At 42.6% G+C, this 17254-nt stretch overlaps 1 protein-coding gene across 1 annotated transcript; it reads left to right on the top strand.

The window, feature by feature from the left end:
- The first annotated feature begins 1643 nt into the window (after window positions 1–1643).
- On the top strand, window positions 1644–12304 carry PDK4 (pyruvate dehydrogenase kinase 4). The gene is made up of 11 exons (XM_074836054.1): window positions 1644–2018; window positions 2878–3019; window positions 4034–4105; window positions 4684–4868; window positions 5304–5393; window positions 5898–5975; window positions 6627–6703; window positions 7425–7523; window positions 7805–7915; window positions 8632–8745; window positions 9786–12304. The coding sequence occupies exons 1-11, from the start codon at window positions 1865–1867 to the stop codon at window positions 9927–9929; spliced, it is 1266 nt and encodes a 421-aa protein (XP_074692155.1). The 5' UTR covers window positions 1644–1864; the 3' UTR covers window positions 9930–12304.
- The last annotated feature ends 4950 nt before the right edge of the window (window positions 12305–17254 follow it).

Raw genomic sequence — 17254 nt, 5'->3', positions numbered from 1 at the left:
ACTAAAGCTATCCTACACATGCTGCATAATTTATCAAATTTCCCATGATATTTTTACTCCTGTGAGTCATCTGCAACTTGTGGACAAAGTCAAAACAGTCAAAAGCAAATCCCAACATCTATTCTCAAATTTGCAACTTCTGGCAAGCGCAGAAAAAATCAAAATGGTTACATTTACTATTATTAGGTGCCTTCATTTTGCATCATTTCACATTTCATATGCCAACATTCAATCACTGTGATAAAACATAATATCCAATGGAACAATAACAGAGTAACTCTCCCAATAAAAAAATAAACCAGGGGCAATAAAATAATAAAACAGAAAGCACAGTGGGAGTAGAAAAGTAAGCAGGGATAACATATAATGACTAGGAAGACAAAAATGAGATAAAGTTCAAAATAAATCTAACGATAAGCCAAAGTGTTCTCCTCTGCCTATTTAAGTATATTCTTTCTAGGAATGTATCTTCCTTCCCATGGAAAAAAGTATTCATATTTGTGTGCGTGTGTAGAAATATATGTGTATAAAAATTGGACTGAGGAGTTATATGTAAATATTAAGGCTATATTCTTTTGTATCACTGCTTTATTGCCACATGCTCCTGCTGTTACTGACCAAGATTTAGGACGTCAGGAAGTCCTTTGCTGACATTAACTCCCTTCTTCAACGTATTATGCAGGGCCTGCCAGCAGTGAAATGGAAATGCCTGGGAGAAAGCCGGGCAGCACTGGAGAACAAAGTTCCCTCTCTAATGAAGACAAAAGGTCTGCAGGCCTTTCCCAGCTCGTCTGTGACCCTGGAAGATGAGCTGACCGAGAGAGAGCTGTTCAGCCAGTCATCTCTTAGGTCAGCTTGGAGAGAGTAAATAAGGGTCACATGGCGATCTGGGAGCGAGTGCGTCACCAAAGCAGCTGCCTGCAGATACCTCGTCACTATTAATCCAGGCCACCGTGATGACCTGCATGTCAAGCACCCCGAACCCTGTGGCGAGGATCTAATTTTGCTCCCTTTGCACCTCCGCGCAGTCTCTGCGCCGACCCTGGCCCTTCAGTAACTCCACCGGTAGCGTCCCCTGCACTCAGAGGCAGCTGCCCCTCTGCCTCACCCACGCACCCCCCGCCCTCACACCGCAGCCGCCGCGGGCCGCGCCGGGCCGGCCGGACCAGAAGGGGCGTGGCCGCCGCTCCCGCTCCCCGCAGCCCGGGGGTCCCCGCTGGCGCCCATTGGCTCCCGCCACAAGGCCAGACCCCCCGGAGCAGCCAATGAGGAGCGGGAGGAGCGCGGCGCCCCCGGGTGTTGCCAGGGCCTCCCCGCCGCTGACATTGCCCAGCCCCTGCCCGGTAAACAAGGTCGCTGGAGGCGGCGCAGAGCCAGCACCCCGGCCCCCCTCCCGCCGGCCCCGAGGCTCCCCCGCGGCCTCCCCGGCCAACTCGGCGCCTCTGGCGCTTCTCCCGCCGGGTTGGCGACGCGCCCGCTGCCCACGGGGACCGGGGGATGGGGGGGAACCCCGCCAACGGCGGTCACGAGCCGCACCGCGTGGGGAACGTTCCGTTAGGGGCTGCGGGGCGTGGCCTGACGGAGCCCCGCCCCCCGGGGACTGTAAATAGAGGCGACACGTGAAGCCGCTCGCTACAGGCGAGGGGACAGCACGAGTTCCCCTAGCACTCCATACCGACCGGCTTACCTGCCACCCACCCAGCGGATACCCACCCGACACCTGCCGGCCGGCTTACCTGCCGCTCACCTGCGCACCGACCGACCCGGTTACCTGCCACCCACCCGCTGACTGACCGGCCCACCCACCGGATACCCTCCCGATACCCACCCACCCACCCGCTGACCGACCGACGCCCCGGGAGCGATGAAGGCCGCCCGGATCGCCCTGCGCACCGCCGCCCCCCTGGCAGGGGCCAGCGGCGGCGGCAGCAGCAGCCGCGGCCGGTTGCCGCGGGAAGTGGAGCAGTTTTCCCGCTTCTCCCCCTCCCCGCTTTCCATCAAGCAGTTGCTGGACTTCGGTGAGAGGCGGGGACGACCAGGGGCGGGGCGGGGGTCCGGTCGGCGGAGGAGCCCTGCAAACCTGCTGCTCCGAGGCTTGTTTCCCCGCTGAGGGGCGAGCCCGGGGGGGGGCTGCGGCGGGAGAGGGGTGCGGGAGCGGCCCGGGGGAGTGCGGGCGCTGCCTGCCATGAAGGCGCTGCCGCCCCGCGTCGCCGGCGCCAGCGCGGAGGGAGGGGAGCGGCCCCTTCGGGCGGGGGGGCTGAGCCCCGCTCGGGGACCCGCCGGCCCGGGCGGCGGCAACGGGCAGGTCGCCTTGGGCCACCAGCCCCGGCCTCAGGCACCAGACGGTGGTGACTTGTGACTGCTTCGATCCGAGCCGAAGATAGGCCACGGCTCCGTGCCCGTGGTGGTCGCGGGGCGGGGGGGCCGAGAGTGAGTTAGCCCCGGGAAGGGCGCTGCCGCGGGCTGGGGTGCCGGTGGCCGGGGGGGGAGGCGGTGCTCCTGTCCTGCCGGAGTGAACGAGCTGTACCCAGCTCCCGTTACCGCTTTGGCAGCTGTGAAGCCTGTGCTCACATGACATTTTCAGACGTCACCCCGAAGAAGCCCGTGTTTACAAAGGCTGGAGTGCTTCTTTTAGAGGATTACAAATAAGTCCCGTGTCTAACTGGAAAATGTACAAGTATTGCTCCCAGGAACATGCTGTGTCTTTCTGTCATGTAAACAACTAAGCACAAACATATATGTCCACCTAGGAGAACTGGCCCGTGGTAGCATGATGCTTGCAAAGGTATATAGTCCTGCAGTCTGTGGAAAGACAGCAATTTGTAGTTGCATCTTGAAACTTCTTAAACAATGTTTTTATTTTGGGTTTATTCATAGGCTCAACTAATGGATGTGAGAGAACTTCTTTTGCATTTTTGCGACAAGAACTTCCTGTGAGGTTTGCAAACATACTGAGAGAAATTGATCTTCTTCCTGATAAATTACTAGGCACTCCATCAGTACAATTAGTAAGAAGCTGGTAAGTAAGAACTCCTTGAACTCAGGCTGTGAAATAACATAGCTTTGGCAACTTGGTTGTCATAGACTTTTCGAATAGTAGAAGACAATAACAAAATACACTAGAAATGCAGTTCCTTCTTCAAAGCTGAGTTGCAAGCTGTTACACACTGTCCTTTTCTAGTATACTAAAATTAAATTGAAAAGCAACATGGTAATACTGTTATTTTTAAATATTTTTTTTAAACTAACAGTTTGAAATAGTTGGTAGAGCAAATCTCACTTCTTACTCTAAGGAGGGAGAGAAAAAAAATGTGTTCTGTTTTCACATAGCATTACAGACCCTAAGACCTACACAAAAATGGGAAAGCAGACTAAATACTTGTTTGTGTCTGCCACTGATGGAATTACTAACAGTTTCCATTCGATAGTATATTGCCTTGGCCTGTGCAGCAAATGTTTGGACTTCAGTTAACATAACCTCTGCAGTTGACACGGTGGTTGAATCTGATTTAACCTTGTTTTCCTGGCACAGCTGCAGCATTTACAAGGATGGCTGACATAAAGGGCAAAAGTATTAGAGTGAGATCCAGAAACTGTTCTTAATCGAGCAAACAGTTGTGCCTTTGCAGTATGTGTCAGGGCTGTCAGATGTTAGCACAAGAGGCTCAAGTACTTAGCTTGTACCAAAGCTGTTTGGATTTGGAAAAATTTTGCTTAAGTGGCTTCCTGATCAGTATTGTCATTTTGGATCTTCTTTTGAAACACCTCTCAAGAATTGTAAGGGAATCCTACACATTTAAAGTGAGGATTTAGATTCCTTTCTGGGTGGCAGGCACAAGAAAAGACTTTTAAAACTTCTAGGGTTCAGGCAGTCAAGAAGTGTCCTTCTGTGATTCTATACTTGGATGGAACTTGATACTTCAGACTTCTATATGGCTTGTTAAGAGTAATGATTTGGACAAGACAAAGTATCCTGTTTCTAGACTAATAAGTCAAATGAATAGCATATATTTCTTGTGTTCTTTTTCAATAGGTACATCCAAAGCCTAATGGAGCTGGTTGAGTTCCATCAGAAAAGCCCAGATGACCAAAAAGTCTTATCTGAGTAAGCTTTTCATTTGTTTCTTTGAACTTTTGATGTCACATTCCACTTTTCACAGTGTAGTCAGTTTAGAATGAGAGCTGTCATGAGCTGAATTTGATAATCTATCATGAAGTGCTGTGCATAGAGAAAACTGGTTTAAATCTCCGATTATGTTTAGCAATACTGCTAATAAACATGACCCATTGCAGCTCAGTTTCAAGGGCATACTGCCCCTTGAACTGTCATGATGAAGTATCAACAAAAATTATCTGTAATGTCACGTCCCTGCTTCTTTCCAAGATGTCAGCTAGGGGTCTTTTTCCCTTCCTCACATTCTCCTCTCCTCAAACTATTATGAATGAGTAAACAGGCAGTGAATTTGACATGGCTAATGATTACACCTTTTGTATTAAAATTATCAAACTCTGCTGGTTTAGGTTGGTGAGGAATTACTTTTAAAAGAATGAAAAAACCAGACTGTATTGTAATATTAATGTTGTTATGCACTTATCTGTGCTGCTGCTGGATTAGACATTGTATAAAGCTTGTCTCCATGTAGTCTTAGAATAATGTTCTAACAAGATCTTTTTTTGACCTAGCTTTATAGACACATTAATTAGAGTCCGAAACAGACATCATGATGTGGTTCCTACAATGGCACAAGGAGTAATTGAATACAAAGATATTTTTAAAGTAGATCCTGTCACCAATCAAAACATTCAGTACTTTTTGGATCGTTTTTACATGAGCCGTATTTCTACCCGGATGCTAATGAACCAACACAGTAAGTAGAAATTTTTACCTGAGGAAAAAATTCAACCTAATAAGAAACACGTTAATGTAAAAGTTTCTTAAACCTGTTGGGAGATCTGCCTCAGATGGTTTTGTGTGACACTGAAAAGTCACAAACTGAATGTATGACTTATGAAAGTAATGTGAAAACTTGTTTTCTAGACTACAGACTAATTGTAATAAGTCTTGTGTGGAATATGTAGGGATCTCCTTCTGTACATCTAAAAAGCCTTTAGATGTTGAACTACAGAACAGCCAACACAATTTGCTGGCAGTAGATAGTATTTTTAACTCACAAAAGGCATAAACAACACTCAGTATTTTATGTGATTATATGTTGTGATCATACTGTATTAGTCTAAATTTAAGGCTTTTTTCCTAATACAATATTTGGGATTAAATACAGTATTGTTTTCATCTCAAACAGCACTTCTTTTTGATGATAAATCTGGCTCAGGGCACCCAAGGCACATTGGAAGTATTGATCCTTGCTGTGATGTTGCTGAAGTAGTCAATGGTATGTATTCAGATCCTTAATATTTCTCTTTGTGATCAGTATTTATATCTGATTGCAAGCAATTTGGGTGATGCTGACTGGCTTTTACTGAAATAGCTGAGAGCAGTTTATCAAAACAGGAGCTTTTATAGAACAGAATTTAAAATACAAAGTAGCAGTAAAAAAGGTGTTGGAGTAAGGCCTAGCAAGTGACAGATGAGGTAGCAGTTAAGGTCTGTGATGTTGAGATCGGCCTTACCTATTGATTGTGAAACAGACACATCTGTTACCTGAGTTATCAAATTGTACTGAAGATTTTCCCATGCTGCTGTAATTGCCTATTTGTTCTCAGTTTTTAATGCACACAGTGGATGCAATGTTGTCATTCCTTTGAGGCACAGGCTTAGAGTCTGGAACACCTTAGCAGCTAATGCGGTTAAAAATCATATTTTGCCATGCATTAGAATGAATTTCTACCGTGTTTGATATTACACTTCACAAATTTTATTTAAATAAATATTTCAGATGCTTTTGAAAGTTCCAAGATGTTGTGTGACCAGTATTACTTAACGTCTCCAGAACTGAAACTTACTCAAGTGAATGGTAAGATGAGAGCTTTCATGTCTGTCTTCCGATCGGTAGCCAGACTGCTGCTTTTACTGAATCAAAAGGCTCCCATTTCTGTAGCCATAATGGTACATACCAGTTGATCTGGTTTGGGCTGGTTCCTCTTCATTTTCTGTTGTAGGCACCTCATTTAATCGCCTCTGTTAGAACTCAAATATTGTATCTTGAACACTAGATTTTCTGAGGTAATATTTATGAATTTGAGAGAAGTAAGACTAAACTGTACTTGAAGTAACGTGATAAGTTGCTAGAGTGGAGCTCTGTATCTGGAGTGAGGAAGTGGGGCTGCTGACTGAAATGCTGGTTCTGGCCCAAGCTGCCTGCATGTGTCTGGTCTTGGGCAGTCTGCTTAACCTCTGAAATCCTTTGCTTATAAAAGGAAATTAATACTTGATTTTTTTAAGTTTATTTGAAAAGAAACTGTGATTAAGCAAGTGGCAATTACAATCTAAACACTGTTATGAATGCATAAGGTTGTTTGCTCATTTGGGGGGGGGAGGGAACCCCAAAAGTGAAGCTTTATTTTCTTGTTTTTGTCATACAACTTGCTTATTGTAAAATCTGGATACAATGCAGAAAAATTCCATCACCCTTTTAAATCTTGCTTGTATTTTTCCCTTCCTATAGGAAAATTTCCAGGAGAGCCAATTAACATTGTATATGTTCCATCTCATCTTTTTCACATGCTCTTTGAGCTCTTTAAGGTACGTCAGTGTAAACTGTTTCTTCCCTTAGTGCTCTGAGCTGGAGCATCAATATGTAAAATCTCCAGCTAGATCTGAATGAAGTAAAGCTTTGCATAGGGCAGTGAAATTTCTAAAATTTTCTTATTTGGGGAAATAGCTTTGGCAGTTGGGAAAGGAGTGATTGCAGTTTGTAGGAGAGTATTTGGACGCTTTTGTGCAGTGGTAAATGGGACAGGGTAAGTGAGAGGAAAGAGTAAAAGTGGCACATGGGGTTGTGACCATGGCTAGCCTTCTGCTTTTAGAGATTACATCTGTAGTGCAGGTTTGCCCTGGTGATTTTTCTGTGGAGTGGGTGATACATCTTCAAGTAGTGAATAGGGCTGAAGTAATGTGCTGCCAACATGGGGTGCAGAATTCTGGCAGCCTTTAGCAACTGCTGAACTCTACTCTTCTCCAGAAACCTGGTGACTTCTAACGGAGTTATGTTATTTAATTTACATTGGCTGAGTTATGTTGGGCAAGAACAGTGTAATCTTTCACGCATAAAAGAGTTTTGGCTATGCTTAGTCACTTCGAGGAGTTAGCATAACTCCTGTTATGCTAAATTGTTAAGTGTGTTCCTTGGACACTAGGCACTGATAGGAATAGGGTAACTGTGCTCAGCCTCTGCATAACAGGGGTATGATTTTAAATGCATAGATCCAACACTCTCTGATAATGGTAACCTTCTCTTCCATAGAATTCAATGAGGGCAACTGTTGAATTCCAAGAAAATAGTCCTTCCCTTTCTCCAATTGAAGTGAGAGTTGTTCTAGGACAAGAAGACCTGGCAATTAAGGTATTTTGTTGGCCTACTACAATATGGGCTTAATGTAATCTTTGTGATGGCATATGCTGCAGCAAATTCTATTAAAAGAACTTCCAGCTTCTGACAACAGAGCAGATACTATGCCTGAGCATTTTGTAGATAGCCTCCAATTTAGTGCAATCATATGATTAAAAATTAATATGCTGCAAAAAAATATTTGCATTTGTTACTATTGGAAAGGTTTATTCAAATAACAGCATTTTAAATACCATTCTTAATACATGATTGTAGTTAAGTTCATTCTCTCTTAGATCTCAGACAGAGGAGGTGGTGTTCCAGTGAGGAAAATTGAGCGGCTCTTTAGCTACATGTATTCCACAGCACCAAGGCCGAGGATGGATGATGGTCGACATACCCCACTTGTAAGATATTTTCAATACTCATGTTGCTAATAAGGTTGCTGTAGGTGTTGGACAGATTGGGAGGTTAATAAATAATGAGATGCTATGTCCACCCTACTGCTTTGTGGGGCATGCAAAGATTATTGAGCCTTATAAATACAAATTGATATTTTCTGAAACAGACTTTTAATATCTAGCTTAGCATTTAAAATATGCTTTTAAAGGTATAAACAAAGAAGAACATTCCAACCTAGGTCAAACCCTGGTTTTTTTCTTATACTCCAATGACAGTAATGTACATGGTCTTTACTCCCACTCAGTCCTGAGACTTACTATAAATTACACTATCTTTACGGAGGCAAACACAACTGAAATAGGCTTAGACTATTGTTGTTTATCTACCAGTAGCAAACTCCTTTTACTAATAAAGTTCTACTAGCAAAAATGGTTGTGGGATAATACAGAAATGTAATGCGTAAAAGTGGAACATGTATATAAACGCTCCCTCTTCCATGGAGATTTGTTTTTTAATTTCTTGTGGCTTTGGGTTTTTTTAATGGTCAGCTTCAATATTCTGTATGAAACTGATTAGTGATTTCTGGTTTTCTGTTAAGAGAAGAGGAAGTGCAAAGGACTTTGTAGCAGTTTAAAATCTCTGAACCCTTTCCAGCTATTGAATTTTAAGTCATAAGAACTAGTAAAAAATGAATTAATTTTGTCTTGTACTTTATTTTTAGGCTGGCTTTGGGTATGGCTTGCCAATTTCTCGTCTGTATGCTAAATACTTTCAAGGAGACCTAAATCTCTACTCCATATGCGGTTATGGAACAGATGCTATTATCTACTTGAAGGTGTGTATTTTGATTTGGTTAAATAGACAATAACTACTATTAATGCAGAGAGGTAACTACTCAGTATCATTTTTAATGTAAACAAATTCTCTGCTTGTGAGTAGAAAAGCTCTTATTAAGAAATGCCAGTAAGATTTGTAACTAGTATCTAGAATTAAGAAAGTCACTTGGCTTTACTTTACTTGAAAAACTACTAGTGAGAGTCCCATTAGTTTTTAGGTTGTATTAAGATTTGTTACCTACCGGTTCATCAAACACAAAGTACTGGAGGAAAGTGTAGTAACAGAAAGGTGTGAGCAACAGATTTGGTTTCTTTACTGTTTTTTCTTTATTCTGACAACCAGAAAGTCTGTAAAAAATTAATCCTTAAAGAGTCTAGTACCCAGTCCTATTCAACATCTGCCATATAGCCCATATATGGGATACAGATATCAGTAATCTTGAATACCTGGCATATAAAACCAGCAGTGCATGTTATAACTAACCTGGGAAAAAGGACTATGTGTTCTTTTCTACTCTGCGCTTATTCATGGGAAAAACTTGCTTTGAATTTCTTGTAGTAAATGAAAACCAGTTCCAAGCACACCAGAGAAGCAGTGTAAAAGGAAGAGATGGTTCAGTTATATACATGTTACATTTCTATTTAACAATTTCCCAGTGGAATATGAGTATTTTCTAGCTGTAAAATATGGAAGTAGGAAAGAAACATATTTTAAAGTTTTGTTGGAATTTTTGTAAATGAAAGATCTTTTCCACATCTTCCAGGATTATCTTAAAAACAGGTTACAGGGTAGCTCTTAAGGCCTATAAAAATGCATAAATGTGATTTGATGTTACTGCATTTGTCCTGCCAAATTATCCAAAGCAAAAATAGCTACCAAAGCAAATAAACTACTGCATCTATTGTAGAAAAATTTGTGTAAATAACTTTGTTTTGTAGTGTCACTGGCTCAACACTTGAAATGTACAGCATGAAATTTTGCAAAGTGACATTGTTGAGAGGTAGAAACCAAGTAACTTTTTCCCTTTTTGATTTTTAGGCCCTATCAACAGAATCAGTAGAAAAACTCCCAGTTTTTAACAAATCGGCTTCCAAGCATTACCAAGCTACCTCAGAGGCAGATGACTGGTGTGTCCCCAGTAAAGGCCCAAAGAACGTAGCAAAGCAGAGTGCAGCTCTCTAAAGAGAAGTTGGTATTCAGGCACCCAAGGGGATCAAGCTGACTTCTCAAAGACTAATGTTTGGAAGTATTCACCTACGTCCAAACAAGCAAATTCTTCAGTTTCAGGACTGACAGAAGAGAAAGAAGATAAGGATGTTACAGCCTAGGCTGTATACACTGAATGTGAAATCTTGCTGTGGACTTCAGGATGCAGAAAATAGGAGCACCTATGTCTCTTTAAAGAAGAGATGTGTATAGAGGAAAATCAGACTATTTTTTTTTCTTATGATCAAAGACTTGATGTGGTAGAAGTGTGCAATTTGAGTCCTGTTTAATGCTTGAATTCTGAATACAGATAAATGTCAGTTATGCTGGTGTATATTTTTCTCCTAGAATAGTTATCAGCTGTTCATCTTATTATAGAACTTCTCAGGTAGATAACACCTGTACTTTAAAGCTGCATTTATAACATTTGGAAATAATCCACTTAACATGGCAGTTTTGTAGCAAGATACAAACAGCATTCAAATACAGCCTGACTGGAAGGGAGGGAGCCTGGGAGGTAGGGAGAAAGTGTTTCCCATATGTAGGAAAGTCCCACCTAAAAAAAAAAAAACCAAAACTATATTCCAGTAATAATTCTTATGTGATGCCTTGCTCTGTGAGTTACAATGCTACAGTTTTTTTGTTAAGCTGTTCATGGAAAACTAGCCAAGTAAGGCTCCTATGCATAAGGTAACTAAGAAGGAAATCAGGATATTTTGGAAAGCTGCTGGAAAGAAATGGAAAGCTACTTGGTTATAGCAGCTGTAAGGTTAGACTGCATCTAGCCTACATCCCTGTGCTCTGGAAAGCATGAACCAAGTAAGTCAGTTAGGATTTTCCAAGAACTGAAGTCAGACATGCAAGTTGAACAGAAAGGTTTTGGTGATCTGTATTACGTAAGCATGACGTGGGAAATGGCATGTTTAAAACATGGTCTTGTGGTTCCTTTTTGTTGTGCTGTTAGAAGATTAGTGGCTCAGTACACTAACCCAAAATCTGCCTATCATCTTTGTCAAATTCTTATTGGACCACATTAGCTCAAAGAGGTACATGGGGATTCTACACCCTGGAAGCTGTGATGAGTGCTGAAGGTCTGTTTAAAAGGTTTTCAGGAAGAGTGGTGTTGGAGATGAGAAGTTCCACAATATGAACAGCACTGAAAACTACAGAATAACTTTTATGAACAGCAAAGTAATGGGGAATTGTCACAGGAACAGTGCCAGTGGAAAAGAGCTGTTGGGAAAATATTCCATTCTCAATAAGCTTCTTCCTTTCCCATCTTCTTTGTGCATTTTTCCCCCTGTAAGCAAGGTAAACTTAATGACAGAATAGACGTTAAACTATTGGACAGTGCAAAACTGGCCAAAGTTCATCAGGGCTGTATAATATTACTTGAATTTTTTTACTAATTAGCCTATTATCTTAAGTGTATATGATCCTTTGCAAGAAGTTGCAAGTACGGTATTTAAAGCATCCTGCTCAGTTGTATAACAATTTTCTAAAACAGATAGGTATTTGTTGGACATAAAGCCACTCCATACTCTACTGTGAATATCAGATATTTTTTAATAGGAATGAGAGAAAGCTAGAACTACCTTGTGTTCTGAAAGTCCTGTTGGAATAGATTTCTCAGTCAAAACCAGTATTCTGATATGCTTCGTTTCGTTAAAAAACTAAATTTGGAAGTATTGATGATAGCTACTGAGCATAATGACCAGTACTGCATCAAGTCTGTTTTTATCCCAGTGAATAAGCTGCAGTCATCAAAGGTCACCAGGTCATATATCTGAGCTCAGCTCAGTGAATGAAATGGGTAACAGAAATGAAATATCTTTGTCTAGAATATACAGGTGAAAAAGCTGCCTTCACTGCCATAATATACTTGAGTATTTGCTGATTTTCTTGTATTGAACACAAGGTCACAAAAACATACCTAGGTAGTCAGTGTGGTCAAGTAAACACAAACTATATCTCTCTGTCTGCACCCAGTAATGCTTGAATATGATATGTGATCTCATGGTATGTTGTACATCTGTAACGTAGCTGCAGCTCCTCCAGGTAGGAGCAGCTGAAGCACATGGGTGCTGTAAACATGTCTGTAATGTTGTTTGCAGCCAGCAGCTGCAGAACACATTCACAATGTAGACAGATGTGTGTATAGCACTTAAGGAACCCACGTGGAATCTCTGTAGTATTAAAAATTACTTAAGGGCTATCTACCAAAATAATACAGTACCTTTTTTCAGCATTTACTGAATTTTTATTCCTGAAAGTAGAGCTTTTAAAAGTTTTAAGCCTTTTACTTGGATGTAGATGTTGAAATAATTTTATAATAAAATCTTCTAAATGGTTGTCTAGTATCTTAATTTTCTTTTAAGATGTCTGGTGCAAGCAACGGCCTCCTTTAAATCTTACCAAATGGAGTTGAGCAAAGCAACTCTTATACTGTGTCAAAGAGATGTAGCAGGGAGAGAAACACTGAAACAAAGGTCTGCTTACTCTTAATGTTGCATCTGCTGAGAGTTTACATAGTGCTTAAAATCAGTGCATCACCTCACACATCACCTTACTCTTTCTAATTAGGATAGCATTCATCTTCAGAGATGAGAATTGAGAATCATTCATTGGTGCACCTTCTACTAGAGAATCAGTGCAGATTCTCTAAAATACCTCTTTTTTTTCTTTGTTCAGCTGTAAATATGAACATTCATCACTAGTTTTAGTTTTATATAAGAAAAAATCCATAACTGAGTCTATGTTTAACAATTTTTTTCCACAGATTAAACAAAAGCCTTTCTTCCAGCTCTGAAGCAATGGGACAACTGGCTTTTAATAGCTGTTTTGTAAGAGAATGGTAGTTACCAGACAGAACAGACTGTGCCGTGATAAAACAGTCCTGTACAACTGGTGCTGTAGCAAACTTGTGTTTGCCTGGGAATGTCCTGCATCTCCCTTAATTTTAAGAAGATAGAGTAACTGTAAAAATGTACATAGGTACTTTACCTGAAAGAGGAGAGGTGAAAACCAGCCAGACTCTGGGTGTCTGGCAGTAAATGTACAAGTGACAGCCTTGTGTGCCAAGTTTCCCCTTCCTAACAATGTTTTTTTACCTGTAATGCCAGGAAGGTGGATCAGATGGTGCAAAATCTAAGAATCTTGCAAATACAGAAATGTACTATGCAATATATCAGTATGTCAGGTGTGTTGGCAGAAAAAACCCAGAACTAAAGTACACCAGAGACTTTAATACTACTACAGAAAACAAAAGAAAGCCAACAACAAAAACACATGTTGTGTTTTCTTTTCCCTATCCACCTTTATTGTCTTGCAGCCCCTAGAGACAGGACTAGCACATTTCCACTCAGGTTTTTCCAAGCAGAAACATGCGTTCTGTACCTCACCCACAGCAGCCTCAGGGGACATACACGCTGCACGTGGGAGCCAGGCATGGCAGGGATGTGCCCGACTTGCTGTGCAGCCCGTGTTGAGCACGTGGCCTCAGCGGGCAATGCCCCATCTCTCCACAGCATGCTGCTTGCAGGCCATCAGTTCCAGCCAAGCTCCTGCAGTCCAGAAGGTGCCAGAAGTTGAAACGTTGTTTTTTTTTTTCTTTCCCCTGCCCAAACCCAGTGAGTAACAGAGGCCACGCACCCAACTCCTGATTCAGCAAAGCACTGGAGGTACAGGACTGGCTTGCTTCTAGCGTGTCAGAGGTTCAATGAAATCAGCAAGTTTACTCATGGCTAAAAGGCACTCTGGTTTCGCAGGAGATAAGCAAATGTTGCACTTTCCCCCCTTTGCCCCCTGATCGGGACCTTACAAAGTCAGGTTACTTGTGTCAACAGAAACCACGCCAAAGCACCCTATGTTTTCTCTTTCAGACCATTAGCTAAAACATGGACACTGATTTTCTTTCTGGTGCCTTGGGCACATGTCCAGATTAATCTCCCTGGAGCCTTGATAAGCAGTTGTTCACTATCATCTTTTTCCTATCGCTTAACCACACTTTCAAATCCACCAGACTTTGCCCTTAGTGTGCAATAATGTCCTTCCCAGCGCATTATTACAAAACCAGCTTTACTACCTTTGATAAGAAACATTGCTGGACTGGAAAAATAGATATATTTTTTCCCCCTTATGGCAGTGATGATGACTTGGGAGGATCAGGTTATAATGCCCAAGAATTATCTGCCCTTAAATTCTTGAGCAGTTTTAGCAAACAGAAGGTAGAATGTGGCAGTTTATGATCCCTCAGCTCAGCTAATTTGGGGGTGTGGGGACAGTGAAAAGGAAGGTACACACTTCTGGTTTAACATCTTTGGGTTTGCATTCCCCAAAGTTGACAACATAATTTTAGATGCCTATATCCCAATTCTGTATTACAGGCCCTAAGGTGGCTTTGCACGTCTGTGCTGGCATGCACATTCAGGACAGAACAACTGACTCAGTATGTGGCCAGATGCTGCTCCTCCTTGCAGTCAGCAAACGGAGAGCAGGACATCCCGGTAGGCAGTCTGTCAGTCCTGCTTCTCTCTACTCACCTCATAGGGAGGAAAGGGCAGAAAATCCCCAGAGGCAGCCTGAATTCTTCCCTGCAATCTTGAATGTTGGATGCCACAGCAAGAGTCTGGAACACAGTCCTGGGTCTTCAGAATATTCTGAGGCCTCTTAATAATGTAATGTTTTTATAAAAGTAGAAAAATATGTATGTGGTATCAGGAGCTGCTCCTCAACAACTCTCCTCAGTATTCCTTCTGCAGCTATGAAAGAAAACCAAAATAGAGTGCAACGAATTGGCCCATGTAGAATTAGCACAGATTTTCCTGTGTTACTCCCTTGCTTTGCAGTTTCCAGCAGGAAGAGGCAAGAAAAGAAAGGTTCTACCCAATTTCCTGCTGTGTGAGGCAGACAGCCTTGAGGAACAAGCCTCCTGCTGCCTTTCTGGAGTCGTGTCTAGTTGAAAATGGGGACAGACCTGTGATGCAGGAAACACAGCAAGAGGAGTGACCACCATTCCCACCATTTGGGGTTGTAGAGCATCCTCCTGGAAGGCAGTAGAGAGTTTCTAGTTTAGGATGGCCATACTTTAAGTTACATTAATATGATGCATCCAGATATGCCCTGTCTGAAAGGCTCAAATAAGAAAATCAAGTAAAAAAAAAAGGTAATTGTTTTCATTGTTGTTTAGAGGTTGGGCTTTCTGTACTGTGTCACATTAGGCTACTGGGCCTGAAAACCAAGAATGTTGTCATGGGATTCAGCACACCAAGCATGACACCTTATCATGACACTACATATGTGTCTGTATGTATGTGCTGAGATGAGAGCTGGATATCTAAGCTCCCCCTCTCATAATCAGGGTTGCTATATCCAGAGGACCCCAGATAGCTATCAGCTCCTCCTGAAGCAGACACCTATTTCTGGGCAGCTGAATAGCTCTTCTGTCTTCAGTGACAGAGTTCAACAGGCTTTAATGAGACCCTAGACACCTGGGGCACATGTTTAGATGGGCATCTGCGTTTAGATGGCTTCATCTGTGAGCTGGCTCCCAGCTGATCAGTTACCTAAATATAGCAAGGCTATATGAGGAACTCTGCCTGTCTCTCATCTGTCACTCCAAAAGTCCAGAGATCTTCCACAGGTCCTTTGTCATGTCTGCCAGTCCCATGCAAATACCTTGTATGGATGCTTTTGGTTTTCTCAAGTATCAGTGAACGTTTATGTTTAGGTAGCTGACTCAAGTCCCCTCACTAATTCTGTGTGGCTGTAGGAGGCTGGAAATACAGAACTCAAAACAACGTCACTGCTGTGTCATTGCTGGCCAGGGTGGATAGATAATGGAAAATCCCAGACAACATTTATCCTGCAGCAAATGCCAGTGGGATCATTGCAGAGGAACCCTGCTGGCTGCTGGCACAACCTGTGTCAGCCTGAAGCTGCCTTTGCGCAGCTCGTCACTACTGGCATTGCAGGCCTGTCTGGGTTTGGGGCTGGCCATGGTGCCACACAACTGCAGGAGACAGCATGAGGCTCATCACTCGGGGCTCTGCACCCCACAGGGCAGCAGTGCTGCCTGCGAGCTGTGAGCCATGCTTACTCTGTCTGGGACACCCAAATACCAATTACCGGGGCAGACCTTTTACAGAAAATTAGGAGCTAACTATAACTGATGTTGATTGTTAAATACCATGAGGCATATCAAGAAATCAGATGCACTGAAAGCTCTTTTCTCAGTGTTTATTCTTTAGAGTGGTTTTCTCTTCCTAGCAGCTTTACTGTCCACAACACTCCTGGTTGATTTTTAACAAATTAACTGGGAAATAGGGTGGAATACCTGGCAGGGATACTTGTCCTTTCGTCCAATCACTGTGGCATGCAGCACAATTAGTAATGTGCATTGCAAAGGGTATTGGTGACCCAGAGTCACTCCCCTGCTTACAAAGGGTATTACTGAGGAGTTCAACCTTCGTGCAGCGGTGGATCAGATCGTTTATACCCCTCTGGGTATTAACAAGTATGTGTGTCATTGCTTCACAGACCATAGGAAGCTGTTTGCTCAGGCATAAAACTTCATTTGTGTTGACACAGAAGCACTTGTTTGTGCTTAGTTAGGGCCTGTTACAAAACCCTCTGAGCTCACTGGACAACTTTCCCTTGCTTCTAATAATTTTTTCCTCAGGTTTTATATAAATCATGATGAAGAAATCTTCATTTTCAAGCTCTGACCAGGGACACTCTTAAGCTTTCATTATTCATGTAATTTGTCAAGATGCCCAGAAGCCTTCTGCTGGTCCAAATCCCTTCATGTGCTTTGCCTCTGTAGCCTTGCGCTCCTGTTCCTCTGTTCCTCCTATTCCTGCTGCTGGTGCCAGGCTGTGCATGCTCTGAGCATATCTTCTGTAGCTGAAGGATGGGAACAGTCCTTCGGAGGCATGTCACATTTTCAAAAGCTTTTGACGATTTTTCAAGGCCAATGAATGATCAGTTCACTTGAGGAAAAAACCCTAAATCATAGCACCTTCTGCATATTCCCAGGCTTCTGTCTTTTGAATGACAACATCCATGTCAGGACAGCTGGAAAAATGGCAGAACTATTCACTGGAGTGCCATAAATTTATGTAGGCTGAGCTTGGAAATTATATTACAGACATTAGAGTTCAGGGCTGACTGAAAGAGACGTTTTCATCCTTCTCCAAAGAGTTGTCCTTGCCTTCTCCTTTTCTCTGCAGCAGGATGATATTCTCCACCTACAAGTATTGATGTTAAGGGAGAGGATGTGTCTTGACTTTAAATCTGCACTA

Source organism: Strix aluco, chromosome 1 (genome assembly GCF_031877795.1).
Source record: "Strix aluco isolate bStrAlu1 chromosome 1, bStrAlu1.hap1, whole genome shotgun sequence".
Classification (NCBI taxonomy): Eukaryota; Metazoa; Chordata; class Aves; order Strigiformes; family Strigidae; genus Strix; species Strix aluco.
The sequence above is the reverse complement of the archived record's forward strand: the minus strand, read 5'-3'. Positions and strand labels throughout refer to the sequence as shown.

Coding starts and splice junctions, on each gene's coding strand:
- PDK4 (XM_074836054.1), top strand. CDS start 1,865: ATGAAGGCCGCCCGGATCGCCCTGCGCACCGCCGCCCCCCTGGCAGGG. Junction 4,106..4,683: donor GACCAAAAAGTCTTATCTGA/GTAAGCTTTTCA, acceptor TTTTTGACCTAG/CTTTATAGACACATTAATTA. Junction 6,704..7,424: donor TGCTCTTTGAGCTCTTTAAG/GTACGTCAGTGT, acceptor TCTCTTCCATAG/AATTCAATGAGGGCAACTGT.